The sequence below is a fragment of the Acanthaster planci genome, linkage group LG05, assembly GCF_054643075.1.
Source record: "Acanthaster planci isolate LZ-2023a linkage group LG05, COTS_SCS, whole genome shotgun sequence".
Classification (NCBI taxonomy): Eukaryota; Metazoa; Echinodermata; class Asteroidea; order Valvatida; family Acanthasteridae; genus Acanthaster; species Acanthaster planci.
Genome location: NC_141781.1, coordinates 3,337,374 through 3,365,276, shown reverse-complemented (window position 1 = coordinate 3,365,276; position 27,903 = coordinate 3,337,374). Strand labels below are relative to the sequence as shown.

Genomic DNA, 27,903 nt, shown 5'->3' with positions numbered 1-27,903 from the left:
TCAAATCCGTAGAAGTTATTTTCGAATGATGATCCAGAATATACTTAAATAACACATCTTTGATTTCTCCAGCCCTACTTTTCAGTGAAAGCAATGTTTCACTTTTTCAATGACTGAAATTCAACATTTACAACTGCTGTTATTAGTAGCTATTTGGTGGGATCAAATACGTGTCCTCGTACGACGCAGGCCAAAGCTGGTTAACATAGGCCCAATCGTGTGCAATCTGTTAGTTAATGATGCATGCACCTGTTGTCGTGGTGGTAAGGAGCGCAGCAGGCAGACGTGGAATCGCATGGCAAGGAGAAATCTCAAGCCGCATTCATCTAGTGTCTCACCTGCCATTCAAAACATTTTTGTTGAGAGAAAATTCAAGTAATAAAAGCAATTTTTCAAGTCATTTGAAGCCTAAATAATACATGTACCTAATCTTGAAAATAAAAGGACTATGAATGAACAAGGGATATACCAATAAAAAAATACATTAGATTTTATAACAGTTGTACTGATAGCTCTTGATGACATCGACAGATTAAGCTGAGTACAGAAACTTCATCCTCCTTAAAGAAAGAAATGATGGCAAGAAATGAACAGGCAGGAGGAGAAGGCAGTGGGACGGGAAGCTGCGTAATGAAGAAGCCCTTGACTTACACCGCCAAACAATTTTACCCATTTCTAAATCAATCATGGGGTGTTCAGAGGTTTTTGCTGAAGCACAGTCCAACTAAAATTACTTTGCACTGCAACCCTTTAATATCCACGACAATCCTTGATTTCAAGAACTGGAGGTCTGACACCAAAACCTCAAGACTTTGATAATTGAAAACAGGATCAAATATCATTAATATTAGACGGATCTCGATACTTCAGCACCAATAAATCAAATTTGGACAACTTCTTTGGCCACAGGGGTGATGAGGAGAGATCTGTACCTGCGTGGGTAGATATTGTGCCTGTAGTGTGGGCGTACCCTGCTCCATCTTTGCCTATTGCAGTCCCTGTCACAATTTGGAGACACAAAAAACAGTGCTGGTGATCCAATTTTGATATTGATAATTCCTCTCTTAAAAAGGGCATACTTCATCATTTAACACTCTTGAAAAGTCGCATGTATTGCCACTTTTATATACAGAACATGTCTCATGAAAAAGGCACATCTACCCATAAATGAGACAAATACTGCTGGCTTTCTTATGACACAAATATTTCCATTCTAAAGTGCCCCCCCCAAAAAAAAATTAAAACAGGAAAAAATACTAAGCACAATTCAAAAAGACTTTCACAAAAAGCATAATGAACTGAGTGATCTGGGTAGCACAAAAATTTAAAAATCCAAAGGAAATACCTGTTCCTGCTGTGTTGTGGGTTGTAACCTCAGTCTTGGTGGAAGCCACTGTGTCAGCCAGGGCTAGGAGGTTCATCTGATCCAGGCTACTCAGTCCAGGAAGGTGCATGTGGGTCAGATAGTTGGTGAGCAAACGCAGTTGGGCTATGCCGAAATACGTCACATCCTGCATCTTCATTGTGACACTGCTCATCCGATCACCGGACGTCGGCTCTGCAAAGACGTCGAAGGTCGGCGAGACAGAGGTGTCCAAGCTGTAGGAGAAGAGGGTGGAATATTCAGTGTTGGATTCCTTGGTGGCAGGTGTGGATCCCAGGTTGTTGGCCTTGGTGACGACGGGGGTTGACTGTGGGGGCAGAGACTCGGCTTTGTCAGCTGCTATGAGCGCATATAGTGGCAGCGGTGGGATAGACACAAGTTCTATGTAGTCCAGCTTGGAGTCGTCCATAGAAGGCTGGTCTACAGGGCTGTTGCTGCAAGACCTGGGCCGTGTTGAGAAGTTATTCTCAGTCTCAGGTAAGGAGTTGATGGAGTCGTTGTCGCCAGAGAGCAGCGCTTTCTGGATGGCACTGTCACCAGCGAGGCAGCGTACCAAGTGGGCCAGGATGGCTTTGACACGACGTACCTTGCCACAGTTCAAGAGCTCCATCAGCTGCTTGGGATGGTACTGTGGCAGCACCGGGCAGGCCATGTAAGAGTACTCAAAGACACCAACGTCAGATGTGAGCTCCTCTGGCTCGATTGCCTCAACTCCTGCAGGGTCTTCAACATCAATTCCAGAAAACCTTGTCAGCTCAGAGTAGGACTGCTCCCTATCCATTTTGGTCATTGGCAGGGCTAGTATGTCCACAGAGAGATTGGAGACACTGGAAATGGTCGACTCCTTGGCATTCAGTCCAGGCCTCTTCAGGGAATCTGTTTCTCGTCTGGCTGATTTCTTTTTGGTACTGCTTGCCTGCTGTTCGGTACCCTTCCACTGAGAGTAAACGTGCATCTCGTTCTGCAAGCCCACCACCAGGATGCCTGGCCGCACCCATGACAGCATCTTGGAGTGGGGTGAGATGCCATCAACACTGGTCAGCGCGATGGTCCAGAGGGGCAACCACTTGGGCCTCAGGTCCTCCTTCGCGAGCAGTGCTGCCCCGGCACCCTGGGACTTCTGGTTGACAAGCAAGCCCTGCTCCAGGAGCTTCTCTTGGAGAGATCCCAGCTGGATGTTGGCTCGATTAGGTAGCACGGGGGCATAAACTACGACCCGCATACCCATACCAACTGTCAGCATGTGAGACCCATCTTCCTTGGAGACCCACATCAACTGGACAGGCAGCTGCATTTTCTCTCCTAGGAAGGAGGGACTCATTCTCCGGTTGCGACCTGCCCTTGGGCTGAGATTGACATTTGTCAGGTCCAATGCAGCAGGGCTGACGTTTGCCAGTTCTCTGAAGTTGACAAAATCCTCCACCTTGGAGCTGCGCTTCATCATTTTGTAGTTCAGGTCCTCCACATTGCTTCCAGTCTCCTGGTTCAGGGGTGCCAGATCCAGCAGGCCCAGATCCAGCTTGTCCTCAAAGATCCACTCGGAGCCTCCGCTGGACTCGCACTCAAAGATGCAAGCTTGCAGTGGGATCACCAGGGGGTCTCTCCGGCGCACCTGCGAGTTGGGACTGATGTCAGTCCGATAGACACAGCCTATTCTTCCAGTGTAAGCGCAGCTGACTGCTATAGGGCTGCCTGCGACCTCGACGATGCTGCTTGGATTGGCGTCCTGCGCCATCAGCTTCCACTCCTGCCAGCGGTAGGAGGCTTCAGCTAGCACGTCGCCTGTGAGCACTGTGCAAGGGTCCTCCACTGAACTGGACTCCGAGCCCAATGAGTCCAGCTCCAACTTCAGGTCCTCCGCACTGCCAAGATTTTCCCTGCCGGGGCTGCACACCCTGCAGCACCAGAAGCGCAGCTTGCCGTCTGAGCAGGCTGTAGAGAGCATGTAGGTGGAGAGGAGGGACGGGTAGATAGTGGATGAGCTGAGGTGGCTGGTTGAGGGCGTGGCACTCACAATGTCCACGCCCGTGGGGAGGCTCAGCTTTTGGGTGCAGACCTTGCGGGAGTAGGTGCGCACCTTCATAGTGGCCTGTGGGGCACCACTAGGGTCAAACTGTGGTGACTCGCTGTCGGAGGAGTCCACTGAGGAATCATCAGGGATGTCTCCATCTGCTTGCTGCTCCTCAGTCTTGTTTGGAACTGCCAAAAGTGTTCAGAATAAAAGAATTATATCCGCACCTTGCTGACATTACATCTTTGATCTATGTTGTCTATTTTACCATTTGCCACTTAAGCAGTCTAGACTTGTATCCTAAGAAATCAAAGGAAAAAATTGTGCAGCAACTTGCTTTAAATTAAAACAAGTTGATAAATTGTTTTAAAAGTTGATTGGAGAATACCACGTGAGAAATCTCTATACACCAACATATTTTCAATGAGATCAAAACGAAACCTGGACAACTGATAGACTCCTAGGCTAAAAGTTTGACAGTTTTTGTGAAGACAATTTTCTTCACAATTCAGCTGTTATGCCACAAATGACATCAACGAAGTATAAAAAAATCTGTCAATTTGAAATTTTAGTGTATTTTATAAGTTTATTTTTTTGGTCACAGAGACAATGTGAAACATCAATTGAACACCGAGTTACCTTCTAGCACCTTGGCTTTCATGTACAAGTACCACATGTGAATGATGGACTCGCCTGCTGCATTGCGGTCCAGGACCACCAGATAGAACCTGTCGGTGTAGGGCCGGCTGGCATCGGTGGGCTGGCCAGTAAGGGAGGCCCCAATGGGGAAATTGTCCGTGATACTCTGGTGCGGGAAGATGTGCATGAGCTGGACGTTGTTCCACACCTGCATTTGAAACCAAGAATATAAGAAAAATTAGAAAACAAGGCACACTTTCAGTGGATTAAAAGAGTGCAACTGGAAATCTTTCAAGAATTCCTCTATCACACAGACAAATATTGTGCCACTCTTTGAGACTCAGTGCTCATTTTAAATCTTGCCTTTTTTTCAAAATGTGTTTGTCTTATTCCGGTCAATATCATCATGAAATGCAATTTTTTTGGGAGGGGGGAATAACCAGATGAACCATTAATCTGACTCCCAGCTCTCCAAGACAAAAGTCATTCCTTATGCAGTACCAATACAAATTAAGAGAAAAATTTCAAAGCCCTAACAATCCAGAAAAATCTTGACAGTGAGAGCAGTTTGCAAGTACTGGGCAAAGGAAGTGTGCATTTACGTTGATGGAAAAAAATCCTAGCTTGATTTCTGTCAATCCTGTACAGTTGACTGGATTCCCCAAGCGTAACAGCTTGAACCTCAAAACATGAGGGCAGTTTTCTGACCTACTCTTGGTTTGCAACAGACAGGAAAGAACACAAGTTAATGTCGCATGACTCAGTTCATCGTGTGACAAATTTCTGTCCAAGGCGCTTAGAGATTCAAAGATTAAAATTTATTATTGTCCATGCAAAAATTTACATAGAAATTTACTTTCCATTGGCTTGTTACAAAGTAAAGTGAGATATTAAGTTATTGCATTCATCGACATTACAATTACAATCAATAACTAAAACAAGACAGCATTTAAAGTAACATAAATGGCAATCACTGAGATCTAGAGATAATAATTTCCTTAATGATATTGCATATTATTACCCTTTATTACCAAAAGCACTGGGAGACTCAATATTACGGACAGCATGTGTCTACTTATCATCAGGAGTCACGTGATGAAAACCCTTGTTATATTAGTTATCACCTGGCAAGCCTCCAGAATATGTGGGATACACATGTAACCTTTTATGGAATAAAAAAAACACAAGCCCATGTACCTGTTTTGCAGATGATAACGCATCTAGCTCCAAGATGCACCCAGGGCGTGCTGTGGACTGTAAACTGATGACGCTAGTCTTGTGTTGCCGGTGTTCGCCGTCGGTCTTAGCATCAATGAACTTCTTGATTGGTGAGCTGCTGCTGAGATAACCCTGCAGCAAACAGGTAACGTGGATGGCAAGTTGTTCTAAGCATGATGCTTCCTCTAAGAAAGTTTACAATGTCACGATTGTTTTGGTGGGCATTCACATTTTGAAGCACTCTTTTCAATGGCAGCAAGGATGGTTTACATGTATTGTATGGGTATCTGCCTTCCACTGATAATGTTTGTGTTGTTTATAGATAACCAAAAACTTATGGAAAATGTGTAAAAACCCCAGACGAGGAAATACATGGTAAAAAACATTGTGTTAACTAATATTTCATACCCTAAGATGTTACATTTAATGGAGAGCTACTCTGCTCAACAGAAGTGCAATTCTGTAAAAAGAAAAATAGGGTACCTCAAACTGGTCTGTTCCGGGTAGGACCTCAGTCAGGAAAGACCTTGCATCAATCACTGTTTGGAAAACACGGAGGCTGTACCCATCTGAGGCCACAAAGCAAGCACTGGGTGAGTTGGACAGTGCTCCCAGACAGGAGCTGGGCAAGAGACTTGGGAACCAGGCCACGTGGGAGAAAGCAGAGAGGAAGGGGGAGTTGATCCGGGCCAGCTCCACCAGGCCGTCGCGTTTGGTGAGGGGCCCCACGGGGAAGACACGCCACAGGATGAGCTCGCTGCACAGGCCTGTGGGAGCGCTCATGTCCGGCCAGTTCATCTCCTGGTTGAGCTGCTCCATCATCTCGTCTGGGATGACCACTTCGTCCTTCTCTGTTGGGTCCATCTCCAGCTCATCATTGTCGGCGCTGGAGTTGTACAGTGACATGAGTCGCTGGTGCTCGCTCTCGGACAAGAGGCTCCGGCCAAACAGGTTGATGGAGCTCCTCCGCCTGATGCTGTTGGTAGAATCCGTTCCATCCCCCGAGATCAGGGAAGCCTTCCGCGTCGAAGATGACGCTCTGTGAGTCCGACTGGTCACAATTTTGCGGTCTACCTCGACTTTGGGGATGTTGTGGTGTGAGGTGGAGAGCAAGAGGGGCAGCACGGGATGGCAAGAGATGTCATTGAGGCTGAAGCGGTGTCCGCAGCAGCGCGAGTTGTGGGCAACATTCAGGACTGTCTGGAACTTGGAGTTTTCAGAGAAGCTGATCTCCCACTGATTCAGCGTCCCGTTGGAATGCTTGGAGAGCATGGAGACCTTGGGGGTGAAGGCATAGATGTTGACCCCTGGCGGCACCATGCCAAGCCGCTGGGAGAAGCTGTAGCTGGGGGTCAGCCCGGGACGGTCCTCCCGGGGCGACACCAACCCGGGCTGTCGCCGGCCGGCCCGTGGATCCATGGTCAGGTTGCTGCGGTACAGCACCAGGTTGGAGCAGAGGGTGGTGGCATCATGAACCGGAAAGGCCTGGGGGATGCGGCAGGAGAAGCTGACCTGCGGCTGGCGGTGGACTCCCGGGATGGCCTCGTCCACCCAGTCCACCAGCCAGAGCAGGAAGGAGCCGTCGATTGGATGGATGCTGAAGAGCATGTCCGGGGACTGGTTCCACTCCCGCAGCAGGGTGTCAAACTTCTTCTGCAGCCGGGCCAGGGGTGTAGACCCAATGTGGGCCAGGCTGGCTAGCTGGGGCACTGAAGGAAACGAGCCTAGATTCTCCGGCCGGGTCAACGGCTTGTTGATGGAACCATTGGCATCCACTGTCAGAATTTCAGGAGGTGTGGCCCGTCCGGACTGGATTGACCCATTCTGGGCAGAGCCAGAATTGCCAGAATCATGCTCATCAGCTTAGGACGAAGTACAGAAAAGAAAAACAAACCAGAGATTACTAATTTGAAAAGCAAGACCTTTTTTCCCTACGCATAAAAAGCAGGGGTGGAGCTTACGGGCTTGAGACATTTTTCAGCTGAACTGAATATAAATCAATCAAAAAAGTCGGGGCAAGAAAACACTGGTTGATTCAGTCCTCTGCTTTTCAAGGGAAAGTCCATCTTCAACATTTCAGTGGGTTTCGTACTAAATAAATGTGCTGAGGGCCAGGTCATTACCTTAAGATACATGTGGGCAGGGCCATTTCAAATAAACAGGAAGAAAAGGCAGAACTTTACAACTGTGATGACTTATTTCAACACAATGTCTGAATATGACTTGAGTCACAGCCACGTGGCTTTGAGAGATTTGTATAAACCTAATACCCGGTATATAAAGCATATTTAGGACTCAAAACCTGGACCACTGTGTCGGTACATGAAACAAGGGTGAAAGAAACTCACTGCACCTATTCTTGGCCAGGGGAAGTCAACTCACCTCCGGTTACAGTTGGGCTAGTTTGATCAGATTCCGTCTCCTCCGACCCTTCGTTCACTCCGTCGACCATGCCCTCGTCTTCCGAGGACGAAGACTCTTCCTCTGATGAGGAGTCGTCCAAGTCGCTCTCTGATTTGTCATCTTTATTGATCTTTTGAGGTAAGTTTCAAACAAAATGTACCAAAGCATGCTGCTTTGGATCAAAATAGGCTTGTGCCAAGAACAGCTACCTGTGCTACTTCCATAGACCCTATTCAGGCGGAGGCCATTTTTGATCTAGTTCTCCAAATCTGTTTTACATATTGCAAACTGTCGATTAGGATGGCACCAAACTGTTTTATACTCCCATGCGTTCCAAGCCTCCCTTTCAATAAGGGTCAGAATCTGGCAGTGTACAAGTCTATGTGTTCAATCATGAATTGGAAATTATTCATCAGAGTAGACAGGTGCAAATTTGTCATTAAATTTCATTTTATTGCTTGAGTTGTACTCTCAACATTAAAAAATGAAGAGTTAACCTCGCTTTCAAATTCAATACGGCTGGCACCGTGAATAAAGTCTATACCATCCGTCTTGAAAGCCAAATAACATGAGTTGAACCCAATGGGGCGTTTGGCACCTCCAAAACAAGTGACAAGTTTCTTTCCTCTGAGAACAATCAGTATCACTACAGTGAAGAACATAAAACAACAGTTTTGCTACATCTGAATCAAATTACACCGCCGACGAAAGACTGTTAAAAATTGAGATTTTATAAATCAAATTAAGTCAAATTATGATGTGTGCTATGTCCCACAAATTTGCTGAGCACACGGAACTGCACGAAATACACCTTACCAGACTACAAGAGAGCGAAAAAAATCAATTTGTCATGAAATTTCAGTAACATGTGTCAAACAAGGACTGACCTGAAGCAGCGTTTCTGCTGCCAGTGTGTACTGCAGCTCCTTGTTGTTCAGCCAGTTGACCACAAAGTTCGGAGTGTTACCCTTGGACATCTTACCCATGGCTGGAAGCAGTGGTATGTCTGCATCAGTGAGAGATTTTCAAGAAAGTTGACAGAAATTGAGAAGCAGGTGTAAAAGGTGTTACAGCCAGGACGTACCGACTTGCTGGGTATTCATGCCACAATACACAATACAGTGCCCGATGTTGCTGAGGGGTTTGTGTACACATGATGCAAAGTGTACACAACTAATTTTCATGGGAATGTGTACAACTATAATTTTTTTCTCTGGGCATCAGATGAAGAACGACGGAGCTCATGTGTCAGTTTTATCTCTCCTTTTCACCAAGTAGGGTATTGATTCCATGTATTGACAACTACACGAACTAAATCTTTTTCCTATTTTGCAATTAAGAATTTAGCAGATGGTGCCTAGTTTACTTCCTTCGAAGATTTAATTTTGGTCATGGATATGAATGTAAAATGTATAGCATTGATTTGTGAGTGTGGTATTTCCAAGCTCATATCGCCAACCCCAGCAGCTGTCAATCCTATAACAGGCAAAGGATTGAGAAATGTTTGGGTGAAATGCAATTTCCTCCCTCGCCAAGAGCTAAGGATTGCAGCCACAGTTTGTAAACTAGTTGCCATTGTGGAACACCAGCAACTGTGAGCTGGAGTTCTGCATTAATAGAGCCTGAAAGGTGACCACTGATGGCGAGCTTCCGGAACCCTTGGATGGGAAAAATAACGTGCAACGATTTGAGAATTTGTAATATTTTTCCGTTCAGTTACTTCTTAAAAAATCCAACTCAGAAAAGGGGCTTTGGAAAATATTTCCTTGTATATCAATTTATAGAAACTGAAAAATCACCTGACCTAAAAGAGAAATATCCTGGCAAAAACTGACCCATCACTTCCGAATATCTAAAATACATGAAGAACAGTGCAATGTGGCAGTCTCGTACACAGATGAATACATACGGTTTGAAATTTTATGGTAAAATAAAAACAGATCAAAGTATTTTACATAGTCTTATAATTTATAAGTAGTAAACTTAAGGCAACATTCTACTTCAAGTACGAAAGATTCTCATCTTTTATCTATTCTTTGCTAACAACAACTGTGTGATGTCAACTCAACGGAATCTTGAACCCATCGACTGCAAGTAGGTAAATCTTTGCAACATTGTACAATCTCGTTTTCATGTAAACACGGGCAGTGAAAACAAACATGCATGAACAGGTAGACCTAGGTACGATATTGCCGGAAGAGAAAGGTCGTTAAAAAAACTAGTTTTCTACCCATCTCCAGGTGACTTTTCCTAAATATTACTTGAGGAAGACAAAGGTAAAATTCCAACATGAGCGTTTTATGGGGTGGTGTCAGTTAAGAATTATTCTTCCAAAAATTATTGAACATGATAGGGCGGCTTAACGTGAAATCCCCATAGGAGGACCGCGCGAGGGTTCAGGAAGCTCGCTGCATGAGCTTTTACTTTCAGGCTCAATACACTCCCTGGTGGTACCATGTTCTGTGTTACGCAGGAGTTAACAGACATTGTTACAGCAAGCAGGAAACACACCAACGAGCTTTCTGTGTTAATATGAAAGGGAAAAACATGGAGAGTGGGGTAAACTTGTGGTGCCAAACTTGGTACCAGTTGTCTATTTTTTTTATGTCGAAAACAAATAAACCGAACCAAACCTGGCGGCTTTATTTTTTGTGATGCATGCACTGCTATAAAATAAGGCTCGCATAAACTTCAAACTGCATGTAGATGTAGATGGATATTTGAAATGAGTACCTTCTTGCTTGCGGCCAACATTTCTGAATTCATTGAAATCCACTTCCACTTTTATGCCTCATTTTGGTTGATTCGAAATAATAAAAAAGCTAAGCTAACCGGAATCAATACCATATATGGGACTCAGGCCTAGTCAGAATGGACTTCAAGAGCTACGGCTTGGTCTATTTTCTTCGCATCTCCGCACATTACCAATGGAGGGAAGACCTAGACCTAGCTCTAGACAACAGATTCAGATGCAGCCTTAGTCTCCTTGGAGAAGTGCACAGAATGTGCCATGGATTTACACAGTGCAGAATTGGAATCGGGAAGATTTCACAAAGTTGATAGGGCAAAATGTCCAGAGAGTCACAGAGGTGAACCCCCGCCCCAAAAAACAACGTCATCCCTAGGCCATTAAAGGAATACCTGGCATGTCTAGATGAAGCTTCATTGTTATTAATTATGGCAAACAAGTTTCACTTTGCAGACGACTGAAAATGAAACCGCAGTGCCGTATCAATTACAAGATAACGGTCATGTATATTTTCACTCGGAGTCTAATGATCTAAATGCATGTACCACTGCGGGTTGGCTGATAGCATAGGGTATCACTTACAGAAGGTATCAACATTGACGAGGGCACATTAAGTGCTGCAATGCTCTTCTACAGGGTGAACTTTTATTTTGGAAACAAATGAAAATTACTAACTTATCCCCCAGTCCATTTTTGGCAAAAATACTTTTCTGTGTTAGGAACTGTGACAGATTCATGAAAACACAGCACTCACAACACACTCAAACATAGCCACTGAAAACTTACCGGTGCAACATTTGGTGGAGTCAACACGAAGCCAAAGTTTGAACAGAACAAAGAACGACATTTTCAACGCCTTTTACGAATTTGTATAATGTTGATAGCCCTGGTAACCATCATCACAACATTTAATGGTATTTAAGGCGAGGATTATCTCCCCCCTGAAATCACTAAATCTTGGAACATCCATTAGCAGCACATCACCCTGACATGATGCCTATCGACATTTGACTAAGCTTGCCCAAGTAGCCAACCAAGACCGACCAAACTCTCCAAGATACCAGATACTGTCTCACCCGTTTGGTTGCACGCTGGGTGCTAACACTTGTCCCTACTTGAACGCTTTTACAATACCACAAAAGCGCTTTTATCCTCTGGGTATAATACTGGATCCCATTTCATGGAAATTCTACGCAGAAAATTGTGCAGAGTACATGTCTGTTCTGAGCACAGACCAATGAACAACAGTCACTTGCGATAAAAATTTCATCGGCTAATGACCTGTTTTTGCCAGGAAAGATTTTTGTGTTTGACAAACATCTGTTCCAATGGCTCTATCAGCCTATTCGAGGTATAGCAGATACAATAGGAGGGCACTAACTGGTTTGGGTAAAATCTTTGGTGTTTACTCCCAATCTACCAACTTCAAAAAGCACCTTCCCGTTGTGTCCGTCATGCTTCAAATGGGCTGGTGACACAGGCTCTATGCTGATCACAACATTTCCTTTGCTTGTGAACTTTCCCATGGAGTTCAAAGGACCACGGGTCCCAATGGCTCCACAGAAAAGCAAACACGTAAACAAAGAACCACCGTTAGCCTCCTGCCACCCAGGTGTCCCACACAACAATTATCCTCAAGGGTGAAAGGGTTGCATCTACTGTTTAAGAGAAATTAACTGTTATTCCCCCAAAACCTGGCCGGTGATGAGGAGACATTAAGGCTGCAGGATTTCTGTGGGTCAGAAGATTATGCTCACAAATAATGGGTCAAGGGCACTGAAGTCTGATGGAAGACTAGACCACCAGCTGTGCACGTACCTGTGTTGGGGTTGATTGTGGCCGCGATGTGGAAGTGCAATGGTAGGCCGCCGTGCCCGCTAATCTCCATGGTTTCCTGATTGCTGGAACTGGTGACATTAGCTGAACTTCCCCCCGACTTTCTCTTTCTCCGGCTGCAGAAATTGACAGAAGAACACCGAAAATACAATTCTTTGGCCATAAAAAGGTCACATGATCGTATTGGCAACTGGCCGTTCACGTACAGGTAGCACCTTGACTCGGGATTCAAAGCATTTCTTTTACCATGTTATGCATACATGTACATTGCAGTCAATGCCTTCACCTTGTCATTTTCAAGTTGTTTTTTTTTCTTTTCTATTACTGCCTCACGTTGCAATCGTGTGTTTAATCTAGCTTCAGCCCTGTTATCCACTTCCCATTATTACTTCTTAACTGTTTGAAGACGTGATTAACACATCCCGATTACGAGGGTAATGCCCAAAACAGCACCAGAATTGTGCGACACAAAGAAACTTGTGTAGACTTCAGGTTTTTCTTCAAACTGGGAACAGAAAAGACTGTTGAATAGAGACAAAATGCCTCACCTTCCTTTCATTCCTAGACTGAAGGTTGGCCGCTTGTGATGACGGGAATCCCGCCTCTTGTTGATCATATTCAGGTTACTGGTAGAGGATTCCATCAGCTCGCTGCTGGGGAGCAGGGTCTCGCTCCACAGACGACAGATGTTATCCCGACAAGACGTCACTAAAATATTGGCTACTGTTCCACTTTAAAAACAAAAGGAGGCAAGAAGAGGTTAAGCTTGTAGATAATTTAGATTTATGACCTATTTTAAAATCCTACTAACTGCAAAACAATATTGGGAATTCAAAGAGTGATCATTATGCATTATGTCTGGATTGTATGCGACAACCAAAAGGCCATCATCAATCTACAACATTCAATCTTCCTACGGCACGTTAAATTACCTCACTTGAATTTGCCCTAGGCTTCTTCACAGGTTTAAGTGGACACCTGCACCATCTTTGCAGCAAAATTGGCACTGCTTGCAACATTTTTTTTCTCAAGTGTGGTATTAACCACGGTGCTGATTTTGCTTTGTGCCACCATGTGGGAATTCTCTCTGAAGTAAACGGGTAGACAAGATATCCTCCCCTGGTGCTTTGCCTAAAGGGCAAACCAATATCAACTTACCTTGTCATATATTTACTGGTACGCCTCCAAGAGAATCCGGTAACCGCCCTGGGATGGGCGATATACACAAAACTGTACGCATCTTCCTTGGATGTTTCATCATCTGTCGGGGCGCCGGTCTTGAAGCTAGGTTTACGAGTCTGGTACCATATCTTCACCAGTCTGTCCGCCTGGAAAAGAGAACGGATCCATTTCAGTACAACAAACACATGGATACCTTAAAACAACTCAAATAATGGAATAAAAGTGTGACAAGGCCGATTTAAAGTAGTAAGTTTCAAACCATACAATGGGCTGGGGAGGATAACAAAGCGAGCCAAAGGCGAGCCAAAGAGCCAAAATCTACATGGAAATCGGTGCACATCTGGAACACCAGCTGCGCCGATGTGAAGTGCATTAATTAGACAGAGTCATTGGCTGTACTGCCCATGCCTAGCAAGTATTAACAAGATTTATGTACAAAGGCAGATGTGTGCGCGTTCACAAAGTAAGAGCCAAAATACCAGTTGGTGCTTTCGTCACCTGTTAAAAACTACCCATGCGACAGGCTCTAAACCAATAGGAACACATAGTGAGGTATTTATGAGTTATTTTTCAATGCAAAAAACTACTTCGGTTGTTTCTATGGTCAGGTGAAGTTACACGTATGCATTAAGTATTCTTTTTCTTTCTGATCTACACATACTTTCATTTCTGAGTGAGAAATTTTTACCTTTCCGGCAGATGCAAAAAACTGCCCATCAGGGGAGAAAAGCAAATGGAAGACTGGTGTTGCTGTCCTGAAAAAAAAAAGAACAAAATGATATGAATAAAAAAGTTTCAATAATGTATATCCCCCATGACTCACTCCCTAAAGTGTAATTTAAAAAGCTTTCAAATAAATGAAAGTTTTAAGCCAAGTTTGGTAGTGTCCTCACTCATAACATAACCAAGTACATGTACATTCAGAGTTGAATTTGAAGGTGGAGGATGCAATGTGGCCCAGAGTTTGAACCAACGACTGGTGGGGTTAATAAATATGTAAGAGCTGAAAAGTCTAACCGGGTAATGTTACTTGAACGTCCATGTAACAATAACCAGTGTCTATAAAATATCCTACCGGTATTTCAGAGAGAAAAATCTACATGCTTGCCACTCTTAATGAATAAAAATGCTCCCTCCAACTAAACAGCTGATGCTAAAGCTTCCTGATCTTGATATTCAACATGGTCCCATTTTGGAAAACTAGTACTGTGTTACAGATTACGGTATGCACAAGCGCTCATGCAAATATTTAGCAAAGTAGGCCTGTGGTGTAACACAATGTTGGTCTCAGTTTTTGACACAAACAACATTTCTGATCTGGTACTAACGTGCAAGTCCAGATATTCTCCCACTGGGAGCCTTTCTTGGGCCTTATGGGGTCCAACGCGCCATTTATCCTGGCTGCGCCATTAAGTGCGCCCCCTTCGTTGACGCCGGCCCAAAGCTGGATGGAGTCACTGCCGCTGAGAATCTTCGACCCTGCAATGACAGGAATTTCAGAGATACCTGATGAGTAACGCCATATTCTCAAGGAGTTGCTTAGAACAGGCTCCTCTGACTCTCACAATTAGACGCCATTACGGTGATGACACCATACTTGTGCACAGGTGTTCCGAGAGTGTTTAATAGCTCTGCAGCCCCCCTGAAAAGGAAATCTCAGCACAAATTGATTGATTGGGTTAGCTGCTGCTAAAAATAGAGTCAAACTCTCCCACTCACACAAGACAAGTGAAAAACCTACATGTATGCTCCAGTAAACTGGAGGTCGGGGATTCGAGTCCGACCCAAAGAAGCTTGTGAGTTATTTCATAAACTCTGCACCAAGCACAGGTACTGGTACGTGTATATAAAGTCAGTGATTAAAAACTCTTAGCAAACTGTATACTTGTATATGTTTGCTATGAAAATTCCGTACATCACCCCAAATCCATTCCTGAAGTTAATAAACACTGACGGCTGCTAACCACAGAATGACTTGCTAAGCAAGCGGATCCATATATCTCTCATTTTGTGAGACTGGTTTGCTGCTAAATTCTTATCACCACAAAACGTGCTAAGCAGCATTTTCTGGTTTGTAGCAGCTTTCATAGTGTGTGCCCATGCATGGCGACAAGAGGCCTTCATGAATATGGCAACATGCCTTATCTCACATTTTAAATGTACTGGTGAATCCGTGGACAGTCTGTCTGACCAATCTGTATTGGGCTTTATGTCACTTTTTAGTTGACAATAGATTTGGACAATGAAATAAATACATGTAGGTTCACACACCCAGAGCTGTTCAAGTAGAAGGAATTTCTCTCCTTAGGAATGTCAAGACCCAGTTGTGCAAGTGCTGTAGATGATGAAAAATCCCTACAAAGTATGCATATTTCAATACACATGCAGTCCTAAAAAATATGGAACAAGCATATTACAAAAACATGTACGTTGTATAGTGGGTATGCAATGTACATGTAACAACAGAATGGGCCACGGGACAGACCAAGAGGGGGTGCTATTTTCTTAGCAACGGAGGCTTCTTTGGTCAGAACTGAACTTTTGCTGGTTTGCGCATGACCAGGAAATGCACGTGTCATGGTCGCCTCACTACGAACGAATTAAACACTCCCGACCAACGCGGCTCTTTTCAACCAACAAGGGGGGGTGCTTCTGCTCCAGGAGGATAGGACTTATGTAAATGTACGGTATATGTACTGGTATAGATTATAGTATGTATTTGGCAGGAATTACCAGTGACCGCCCCCTCCCCGTACATGTGCAACACCTACATGTACACAGCCCACACAGTGACCACAAGCAAGACGTATCTTAAATACTGCCAGCAATTTTAGCTCACTGGCTTAATTGGAGCACTCTGAAAATAATTCAACAAATAAGTCTCAGTCCGAAAGGCTGTTTACAAAAAAGCAGGTTCCATTAATCAAATCTACATGTACAATGTACATAGTTCCATATGGAAACGTGCTTAGAGTGTACGACTGGTGGTTCGTGAATACTTTTAGCAAATGATGGAGATCGAAAACAATCTAGAAATAAGTTCATCCTTGTGGACAATTTCAAAAGCAAGCAAAATCGCAAATCGGCTTCTTCTTTCCATGAAGAGGAACTCTCATTTCATTTACAACTGTACGACATGTACCTGTTACCCAGGCAACTGTCTGAGGAACCTGATGAATATTCACGCCATCCCGCTGACATTTATTGTGGCAGTGCCTCGATCTTGAATCCTGCGCTGCGGGCCTGCGTTGCTTAGCGCATCTGTTGCAGAATAATCTGGCCTGGATCTCCCCTCCACCCTTGAGGGGGCGTAACTCGATATCAAAGCATGCAGGCATCTTCGCCCGATGTACATGTACATGCCCCCCCCCAAAAAAAAGCGATACTAAGATATCGACGCTCTTTCCTCATTAAACTTTGGTTGAGGTTAGAGTTACATCGGCTGAACAGAAAAAAAATTATCACTCACTGACGAATAATTCATAAACAAAAACTTACTGGATAATCCGCTGGGATTACCGGGTACTTTACTTTTTTTTTTACAGCCAATCGCATGCACAATCTTGGCAATCAAATCAGAAATTATTCAGGCATTACAGGTACATACAGGATATGAACATACAAGTACCGGGGATACATGTCACCAGCTTCTTATGTTAGAGTGGGGGGTCAGTTCCCATCGGCGAGGGGGGGAGGATGACAAGCAGGGCTAGCATTATTTAATACTTGGCGATGCTGTTCAAACCACTTACATGTATGTAGCACATGTTAACAGTTATTGTGTTCACAGAGCTAGCTACCAGTATAGACCCCGTATTTATGAAAAAGAAATTAAATACTACATGTACATGTACTTGCTCCATTTTTAAATATTTTTTCCGTCATTGCGAAAAAAGGATAATATTTTTCATGTTTATCAATGAATAATATGACGATACACATTACCCTTCATTTGGAAGAATTCAAGCCATGTACATGTACCTATTGAGGGGTTAAAATATGTGCTTACATGTACATGTATTTGATGACAAAACTTTGTGATCTACATGTGCACCGGCAAAAATCACGCTTAGCAAACAAAATACATCAAATTCACGCATTAGAAAAGAAATACACAATGGAAGAAGGAAACGAAATACTGTGAACTTTATCTAGAAGTTCAGCAGCTTCTTTTTCACACCATTTTGTGTACATGTACAGTGCCAACCACACGACGACATATTTTTGCAACTGACTGAGATCTAGTCTGGTAGTCTGGCTCCGTGTATTGTGGGATAAACACTCAGCTGCAAAGTGGCAGGGAACCAGTCTCCTTCATATCACACAGCATGGGCAGCACATAGTTTCTTTATCTCCATTGCGAAGTTCGTCCATGACACCTTTTATAAGTGATACAGAAATTTGCTGCAAAAAAAAGAGTTATCTTCCAGGCCAGATTTTGAGCGTCACGGCCAGATTTCAGGGTCACGGCCAGATTTCAGGGTCACGGCCAGAAACGTTAGCGTCACAGCCTCCTCCATGTACACATACGCTAAAATGCCCTGGCGAGAACACTGACATTGTACGTGTACATGTTTCATCCTCATCTGTTTCTCCCAGTGGAACCACAAATACCGGTACCCGTTCCATATTGTTCTCTCAATAACTCAGTCAAATCATTCAATACAAATTGATCATTTTGCACTTTTAGGGCCGTTTTCCAATACTCAACTTCGGGCCCGTCTCGGGCTTCAACTGGTTTTTTTTTTACTAGGCTGACTTTGAAGCTGTAAGCGCAGTAATGAGTCTAATAGTGCCACAAAACATCAAATAAGATGCAAGAGAGCCAAAAATTACAGTAATCCAATTTAATTTAAAATGCTTCAGGCCCACAAACAGGGACTGGTTTTGGGAACAAAGCCTGCGACGGAGACGAAGTTGAGTATTGGAAAACGGCCTAGTACATGTACCGGTGTGTGGGGGAGTCTCTATAATGCATGTTATTTCCACTACATGGATAAGAGCAGTCCTTAAAATACATCTTCGTATTTCAAGTAATCTTACTTTCATTTTTTTTTCATTTTCATTTATTTTGCTATTTTAGAAGATTTCAGTATCTTCTTGTTTTTCATACATACTGCTGTTTTAGGGAAAGCTTAAAAACTGCTTTGATTTGTGCACAGGAACACAAACACAAAATGGCTGGACTTTTTGATATTTTCCAGTTTTTTTAAATTTCCTTTCCTTTAGTGATTCGTTGAGTATATGAGTGAGCCTTTCTCAAAAATGTTGTCAATACATGTAGGCACATTCTGGGTACACAGTTTGGACACCAAAACCTACATACGTGTACATAACCTGGGAAGTGTCTTCCCTGATTGACATCACAGCAACAGCGCACTCTGTTGTCCAGAAAAACAGAGACAATTTAAATACTTTAAAAAGTACACTTTCCCTCCAACCTGATACTCTCAATAACAAAAGGTTTTCAAATTGCTTTCATGCACTGCAGAAGGGTAAAATTGCACAAAACGTGCATCTAAGAAAACTTCATCGCCTGGACCCTTAAACCAAGTTTTCAAACGGAAGATTTCAAGATTACCATTGTGATTCCAAGAGAGATTACTGACGAGTGAGTCTGTCTGAAAGCCACCAGTCTTGTACCACTGGTAGTCGAGCTTCTGTGAAACAGGGAAAAAGAAACACATGCAATATGTTAACTTCTGTGTAATTTTATAGTAGTCAGTCTAATGGATGTTATCATCCAAGGAAGTCAAATTTCTGTACTAATTAAGACCTTTAATTACGGGGTTTTCCCTTGCACTGACGTACATGTACATGTATATTCATGACATTGAATACTCAATGCTTGTCCAAGAGCTTGTGAAAAAATTCACAAGTTTACTCGGGTGGGACTCAAACCCACAATCTCCTGCTTACTAGTGCTGATGTCTTAACCATGTTAACCACTCAACCACCAAGCTTGTCGGGGTCAGCTGGCCAATCTGAATTAGATGTGGCAGCGGGTACCGCAAACTATTTCAAGATGTACTTTGCGTCAGGGAGATGTTAATTTTTTAATTACAAGGTTAAGGGAAAAACCTGTCATAAAAAAATCTGCATCTTCCCAAAGCAAAGTACATGTAACTTGAAATTAAGACCTGTCCAGTCATGCCAGTCACATTTAACCCACTGAACAATTCACAATTCATAAACAGATTCAGGGAGCATGGTCTATATAATGGCTTCTTCCTGAAGATGTGTGATACAGAAAGCCAGCATACCGGTAGATTAATCTGAGGAGACATTATAACTGCTTGATGCGTGCACGCTTTTGGCAAATTATAACACCCCATGGGTTGAAGAGGCATGCACGTGTACATGTACATGTACTGGTAACATGCGGAACACCCATCCATAGGCGCTGTGCCACCACAGTAATGGCTTCTAACTGTGGTTGCTGAATAACACAATACACTTTCAGATTAGTTCACTAATCATTTCCACTGAGTTCATCCAATATTAATGAGAGAATACTCATACTACATTTATGTGGACAAATCCGGTGACCAGACTAAAAAGCAATCCCTACATGTACACATACCGGTATGTGTTTGTTGCAGTTAAACAGACATGACAGGTGCAGACAAATTAAACGTCTCTTCAACTAGTAGGGTGTTGTGACACAGTATAAATTGTCAAAAGATGCTAAAAGCCTCAAGTTTAAGAAAGCATGGAGCACGGCGCGCTTGAGTCTGATGCAGAAGCAGTAAAGCGTCTTTTCAGATCATTCCAAAGATTACCAGCAACCACTTGAGCAAGCTCTCCAAAGGGTTTTCCTGCCATACCGTACATGTACATGAAAATGGGAAAAACTCAAAAGGAAAGTTTTATCTCAGGAAAAAAGTTCCACAGTAATATTCAAATCCTACCGCAGTCTTAGGTGAAAAACACAGAGGGTGAATATGTACGTACCGGTATTGTACCCGTACATGTACACAAGTATTATTACAAATTAGCAAAAAAAAATTGTTCTATTTCCATCTGAACTAAAATAGAAACTACTGGTACAAGTACAGTACACTGTACCTCAATTATAACTCCATCAGACATGTCAGAGATGGATAATATACATGTACATGTATCGGTACGATACACTGAACATGCATGGAAGCCATTCACCTGCTAGCAAACTCCTTGAATGCAATTGCAACGGATCATCTCTGATTCCCTACTGAGTACGTGTACATTACACGTACATATACATGTATGCTGAGTTGAATAACCTAGCTACGGCCAGGCACTATGCAGCCAGGCTGTCTTGGGATGATGATTGTCCACCACCAACAACTTAGGGCTGTGCTGAATATCCGAATACTCAATCAATTATCCAATATTCGAATATTATTTTCCAAATTTGAATATTCGAATGCAAAATTCAAAAAAAAGGGGAGAATTTTCTTTTGTTTTACCCGGTAAATGAGAAAAATTGCACTATAGAGACTTGGTTTTAAACAGATTCAAATGAAAAGTGACAGAAATCTTTACAACAATTCAAAAAGTAAATTATTCATTACAAAATTTAAAAGGAATAGAAATTTTCAACAGGACAAGAAGCATTTTTCGTCTCTTAAATCTTGCTAAATCATGGCTGGAGTTACACGTACTCCTAGACATGAGAAGCTGTTATGGTGGTTATAATGTACATGTACATGTATTAGTACCGGTACATGTATTATTGCGTGCGTTATTGCAACTGATAAATGATTTGTTTATCAACAGTCTGCCAGTCAGTACGACCGAATATTCAGATATTCAATCAAACTGAACGTCTAATAGTCATTTGATGTTGACACCTTCAAGAGGGCCGTACATGTACACAGCGCTCGATTTTCACCGCGGCCACCGTGGCCGTCTGTGTCCTGAAATTTCCACTATGTCCATGGCCAAAGTTGGCCATGTGCCCCATTCTTCCTGACAGTGGTGCCTCTAAAAATATAACCTATAGTTTCTGTAAAATTCCGACTTCATGTTCACGTGAACGTATTTCACGTTGCGGCCTACCGGGGAAAAATTCTCTTCATGCCACATGGATGCACGGCCAGGGCAACCAAGCTGGCAGACCTGGCGCGCTGCAGCATGCATGCCGTATCGCGCAATGAAGCTTGCCCCTGCCACAAGTGACTTGGATTTACAATACATAAATGTATGTGTATTTCGTTCTGCAGTCCAATGTTTAGTGGATGATTAATCGCTGCAGGCACGTATTATGTACATATATGTACATGTACTGGTGCGTGGGGCCAGCCAGCCTAGCCCGGCATAACATGCAGCTACATGTACTGTACCAAGCTGGCACATACGTACCGGTACACGGGCTTAGGCTGTGTCCGAAACGGGCCTCCCCAGCTACGGCTAGGTCTTTTGTCCCCCTAGTTTCAGATCATGCGTGCACACACGCAGAAGTCTCAACTACAAGTGCGTAACTGATTATTCCGTGACCCAATGGGTTTGTCAACTTTACAACGCAGGGGGTTTTGGTTGTTAAGCTCGCACTGTGCTGTCGAAAAAGGTATGCCAAAATCAAAACATGTTCTCTTTGTTTAATATACGGTTAAATTCACTTGAATTCTTTGTTAGGAATTAATTTTCTCTTAATTAAGAAGTATTTTGTCAGGAAATGTGCCTGTTCCTTCCTGTAATATGATGTTTTGTCACAGGTTATAAAATAATTTAAACAGGATACACGTAGCTCAAGCACAGAAAACACAATTTTTCATTTTTCCAGTTTCATTTTGCAGAATATTTTACACCTTGGCCTCGGTGCCTTCCCTCTGTAGAAATTTTGGCCTTGTTGCCCCTGTTATTGGAGGCGGTGCCCTTAACATGTCCCATTTCTTGAGGCCAAAATGACAGGGCCCCAAAAAAGTCGAAATTCGAGCCCTATATGTATGTATGTACTGGTATATATGTCAATATCTAGGTCTACATGTGTGCGTGCCAAGGTTTATATTACACAGGTACCAGCAGTTTAAGTACATTTCCCCCCAAAATGAACAAAACCATAGCTCAAATTGAAGGCTTTATTGACTTTGCTTCTCCTACAATGCAATGAGTACTGCAGAATACCTGCAGCATGAAACATGTAAATCATTGTCAAGGATTGAATTCTTTCCTGGGTATCCAGCCTGCCAAAATATGAATTACCGTACATATACCTGTGCATGTGCCAACTAATCCTTGAGGCTCAAATACATGCACCTGTACAGTATACCATCAAAAACTTTTCCACTGATATTGTGCCTGTGGGCAAGTGGGCAAGGGATTATGCTGTCAACAGTTTTTTTTTTGGTTGGGCTACAGAATATTTTTTCAGTCTCAAAGATTGGTTTCCATTGCATCACACTGTATAGTATTCAAGTGCATTTGTTAGACTTAAATAATGCCCTATGGAATGCCAGTCAAGTGTAGCAGTTGTAATCACCACAAGTCTAGTCACGTACTGGGTACACATGTGGCAAGGAATGCCTTTCACGACAATGTTTATGCCCTCTGTGACAACAGAATGCTTTCTGTCGGAATTAATTTTATAATAACGCACCGTCACTTGACTTACAACTGATGTCAACTCGTGACTAGATTGTGGTCTCGTAATATCAGCAATGACAGTGACATTGGCAGGCTAAAAGAATTTGACCACACATGTGTACATGTTCTGTAGGAGGACACCCTCTATCCGAACTCTACAACTATAGTGATGGGCCAGAGGAGTTCTAAAATCTCAAATGTGACCGAAGAATAACTATCAAATCTTTTAGTGAGCTGCAAGGCTGGAACAGACAAGCATGATGTACATGTATATGTAGCAACTCGGAACTCCAAGGAACATCTCCTTTACCCTGTAATTCCAATATTTTCTTGACAGTTCCTCAGAAGCAAGGTTCCGTGAATACGATCTCCTGACTACACTTGCTTATCAGAACATATTTCATGATGGATAAGTCCCAATATGGAAAAATCTCATCAAAACAAGACAGCCCGAAAAAAAAAAGTTTCCAGGTATGCACACGTACTCGCAAGTGCCTCAACTGCAGTCAGTGACCTACATGTACATGTATAGACTAATCCGATTAGACGCCATAACTGCGGTAGCACTGCACTCGCACGCACATTCTTTGGCTTGACGTGCGCGTGCATTTGGCAAATCACGAGACCCTGTTGGTCGAAAAGGCATGTAATGCGCGCGTACCACCTGTCCACGAGCGTTGCACTACCGCAGTAATGGCTTCTACGTGTACTTCTGGGGGTCACATTACACTATACTGTACCGTACATTGAAAGCATTGCCATAAAGTCCTTAATGATATCCAGTCACAATGGATCTGCTCTACACCTGCCAACCTTGCCTACTCCCTCCTGAGGTCAGGCATTACCACACAATAGATTAAAAGGTACATGTACATGTATTGAAACGAGCCTTCAGTGCATTACAAATTTTAATCTATTGGGTGGTAATGCCTGACCGTAGGAAGGAGTACAGCATGTCGGCAGGTCTGTACAATGGACATGTACATGTAGCTGATGCAGACAGTTGTCAAAGTTGTATCATGATCAACTTTGCTGACTGTTTGCGTCGAGTCGTAAGTGCAGGTCAATATAAACCTAAATATTGACATGACGGACACATACTGTACACGTCCCTCTGGCTTAGGTACATGTACTGTACATGTCCCTCTGGCTTAGGTACATGTACTGTACATGTCCCTCTGGCTTAGGTACATGTACATGTACATGTCCCTCTGGCTTAGGTACATGTACTGTACATGTCCCTCTGGCTTAGGTACATGTACTGTACATGTCCCTCTGGCTTAGGTACATGTACTGTACATGAACCACCATTTGCCCATTCTCCGTTTATGAATAAAAAAAAAAAATACTTTTCAATATAACTGAAATACTAAATACACGTGTAAATGAACTACATGTACATACATGTACAATGTACATGTACTGTACAATGCACTGTACCAGTTTAGCTTCAAGTGCTGCCATAACGTCTTCAAAGCATATCATGTGAACAATTTTACAGGGTTTTTTTTCCATTTGTTTTTGGACAAGTGACACCACGCGTTGTCTTCTCTGCAACAGTCTGTCTGAACATATTGTACCCTGTCAGTGACCTTTCATTAAAGACCAACTGGACACTCAGCTTAAGTTACATGTACACCTGTTACCTGACATCCACAAGAAAATCCTATGACACTCGTCACCTGTTCTAGTATTGGTATACCATCATTGCTTCATGGTTATTGCTGATTTGGCTTGGGAGGGAACACTAGCATTGTGACTGCACTTACATGTGAGCCCTTCTTGAGTGCTGGTACTTGAGGAGTTGGTTCAAATATGTACACCTGATTTGCAAAGGATGCTGCAATCTGCAAGAAAAATCAAGGAAAAAAGTCATCAGTACAGGACATGAACGTGTACACATATACATCTGTAGGTACCTGTCTTGAATGAAATCAATGTATTATGAGCAAAAGCTTGGTCAACTCAAATTCCAAAGTGAAATATTTTGAAAAGCACCTACATGTAGTCTAGGTTATACCAAAGCTATGCCGGGTGCAAATTTCCATTCAAGAAAACACATCAGGTAAACTTCAAGACAATGAACTCACACGTGTACCGGTACATCACTGTACATGTGCATGAACATGTCTGTGACTTAAATACACATGTTACATATACCGGTACCAGTACATGTACCACACAGTTGTTAACTTGCATTTGAAAAAACGTACATGTACCTGTACATGTACATGTACATGTAGTGTATGTACATGTATGTATACCGGTATGTACATGTACCGGTAAGCAATAAAAGTTAACAAGTGCATCATAATTATTACAACATGTATTATAACATGATACTGTATATCCCGGAAGGAAAAAGTTGAATATTGAACAAAAACCTGCCGGACTTGTCTGAAAATTCATAGTACATGTACATGTATGCACAGTACCGGTATGTATCTTACATGTGTTTGCTCAGGAAATGTTTCCGAATTTTCTGAGCTATTTTCTGACTTATTATCACTTTCTGAAGGCTGTTGTAACATTTTAAGGGAATTAAGAAAATTAGTGCTGTCCATACTGGTATATACATAAGTGGAACTCTTTCCCAGATGTACACGTACTGTACCAGGACATGTACTTGGTGTACAAAACAACTGTTTGATGTGCATGAATTATGGACTGTACAAGTACATGTACATGGACATGTACAATACAGATACAACATGCAGGGTACCGGTATGAGTACATGTATACTACTGGTACACTACCATAAATCTACATGTACATGTACAGTATGGAAACATGCAAGATACATGCAGACTACAGTAGTTTAGTTCCTTCTTATAATTGACTGATCCCGTTTCTAATTGCTCCGACATGCTTATTTGACTAACAACTGCACGATAACGACCCCAAACGGCATCAAATTTCTACCATACCGGTATCATACCAGTACGAGTACATGTAGGCAAGTTTGTGAGTTGACAATATGAAAATGTACTGGTGAATATATGTATATGTACATGTACCGGTACATGGACTGTACCAGGTAAACCACAGTGCAGGGCTCGAAACAGTACTAGTCCAGCATACGAATTCCAACGAAAATTGCTTCGGGCTACCCAGACTAACTTCCTTGGTTGCCCAGTGGGCTGGTGAACACAAGTGTGTGTACATGTATGTGCAACGTTCAAAGCAAGCATAGTAGAGTTCCCACTGAATCAAAAGTAAAGACCCAACAGAAACATTCACTTATTTTCTACAAGACACAGAATTCCTTTTTAAGAAGGCGTACAACAAAAGGACTCCTTTCTTCTGCGGAAACAAATATACAGGGAGCGTATCCCTGTTTCTTGCTTGAAAAAAAAAAACATGGCTCTTGAAAATGAAGGAAATCCATTTCACAGCTTAGGCATGAGGTACCGGTACCAGTATACACCTTACATGTAATTTAATTACACACAAATGCCATGAGACTTAGCCATAAACCCAATCAATACAAAACCAACATGTGCATGGCTGGGTGATCAGTCTATCAATGGCTATAAGTCCAGGAAAAAAAGAATCCCATCCACAGTACCAGCACAGGTTATCGCTGCATGCGCCGAGTACAGGGCAATGACAACATGTCATTTCTGTAAATGTCAGACCCTGCGAGGGCCAGGCTGAGAAGAGGTAATCACCAAATTATAATTTGGTGGATGAAAAAAAGTTGTATTCAATATTAATACCAAACTGGGATCGAGTTCCCTTGTTGAATGGGGTTGAGTGGGTGGGTTGTTCGTAACGTCATGTGCACTGGGGCAGTGCGCTCTTTCAAATAGTGACACGGCATGTATAGATTGGCTGTAATGAAGCATTTACTGTATATATATATTTAGTGAATACATGTAGTTCATGTCCTCATCTTTGCGATATCTTAATACATCTTGAGCAGGGATTTCTTCCCCCAAAGAAAGGATGCTACAAAAGTCAGAAATACTGAATTGAGAGTGCCAATAGAAATTTCTCACTGCGAGCTCTATATTTCTTGTTATGTTGCGGAGGAGCTGAGCTCATTCAAAACTGTTATTTAATTGGATTTATTGATAAGGTTTGTGATCTGAAAAAATAAAAACGTTTCATGGGGTGGACTGTTTATAGCTCTGGAGTTGAAAAAACAACCTGCTTGGACATGTTGGAAAGATCATCGATGTTCATTTACTGACAACATAGTCAATGTACATGTACCGGTACTGTTGCAGTGTTCTCCACGGGCTGTTTTAGCAGGACGGACCGCCCTGCCAAAAGTTTGGGCCGCCCTGCTATTTTTTCGAGTAGTGTATTTTTCCCTGAATGTGTACTTTCTCAAGATTTTAATACAAAGAAGTTTGCCGCAGTTTGCGGATCAAGTTTGAATTTACCGACGACGCTTTTGATGTACTGACAATGGGTGATCGTTGACTGCCTACCGTAATGCATAGTCAACCTCGTGTCCCGAAAAACCATCATGTATGTTTTGTACATGTACACGTACATTGTATTGCGCAAGCGTGTACATGTACATGTACACGCAGTGCATGTGACTGGTGCCCGCGGCGCAACATTGTTTTGTGGAGTGTGCGCGGGCGCCAGTGGAAGGACCGTGCCATGCCTGAGCGGCCCCTACGCTCTGCTCCGATGGAGGGGTTGCTTCATTTTTATGATGTGAACAAACTTAGCTTTGCCTGAACATATTTCTTTTGAGGCTTGTTTTTACTGTGCCTTTTCACAGTCAACTGATCATTGAGAAAACCGCATGCTCTGCTCATCTCAAGCATGTCTCGAGTCACTAACATGAAGTTCTGCTAAAAATGCTCCGGAAATTAAAATAATTTCGTCATCAAATCTTTCGATAAAGAAACTCCTCCTGAAGAATATCCTAGCCAGTATTTCATGTTGTAAATG

At 42.8% G+C, this 27,903-nt stretch overlaps 1 protein-coding gene across 2 annotated transcripts in view; it reads right to left on the bottom strand.

Annotated features, from left to right (window-relative positions):
- The window catches only part of LOC110982907 (dmX-like protein 2), a 69,448-nt gene that overhangs the window by 25,700 nt on the left and 15,845 nt on the right, over positions 1 to 27,903 (bottom strand). For both annotated transcript variants that reach the window (XM_022241677.2, XM_022241679.2), the window contains exons 3-17: positions 24,759 to 24,836; positions 19,004 to 19,082; positions 14,751 to 14,901; positions 14,111 to 14,177; positions 13,399 to 13,568; positions 12,789 to 12,971; positions 12,223 to 12,356; positions 8,543 to 8,661; positions 7,635 to 7,785; positions 5,736 to 7,114; positions 5,232 to 5,384; positions 4,035 to 4,242; positions 1,346 to 3,583; positions 933 to 998; positions 250 to 338 (exon numbers count right to left, since the gene is read on the bottom strand). In XM_022241677.2, coding sequence (XP_022097369.2) covers positions 250 to 338; positions 933 to 998; positions 1,346 to 3,583; positions 4,035 to 4,242; positions 5,232 to 5,384; positions 5,736 to 7,114; positions 7,635 to 7,785; positions 8,543 to 8,661; positions 12,223 to 12,356; positions 12,789 to 12,971; positions 13,399 to 13,568; positions 14,111 to 14,177; positions 14,751 to 14,901; positions 19,004 to 19,082; positions 24,759 to 24,836 — 5,265 coding nt within the window. The remainder of the gene's footprint in view (positions 1 to 249; positions 339 to 932; positions 999 to 1,345; positions 3,584 to 4,034; positions 4,243 to 5,231; positions 5,385 to 5,735; positions 7,115 to 7,634; positions 7,786 to 8,542; positions 8,662 to 12,222; positions 12,357 to 12,788; positions 12,972 to 13,398; positions 13,569 to 14,110; positions 14,178 to 14,750; positions 14,902 to 19,003; positions 19,083 to 24,758; positions 24,837 to 27,903) is intronic.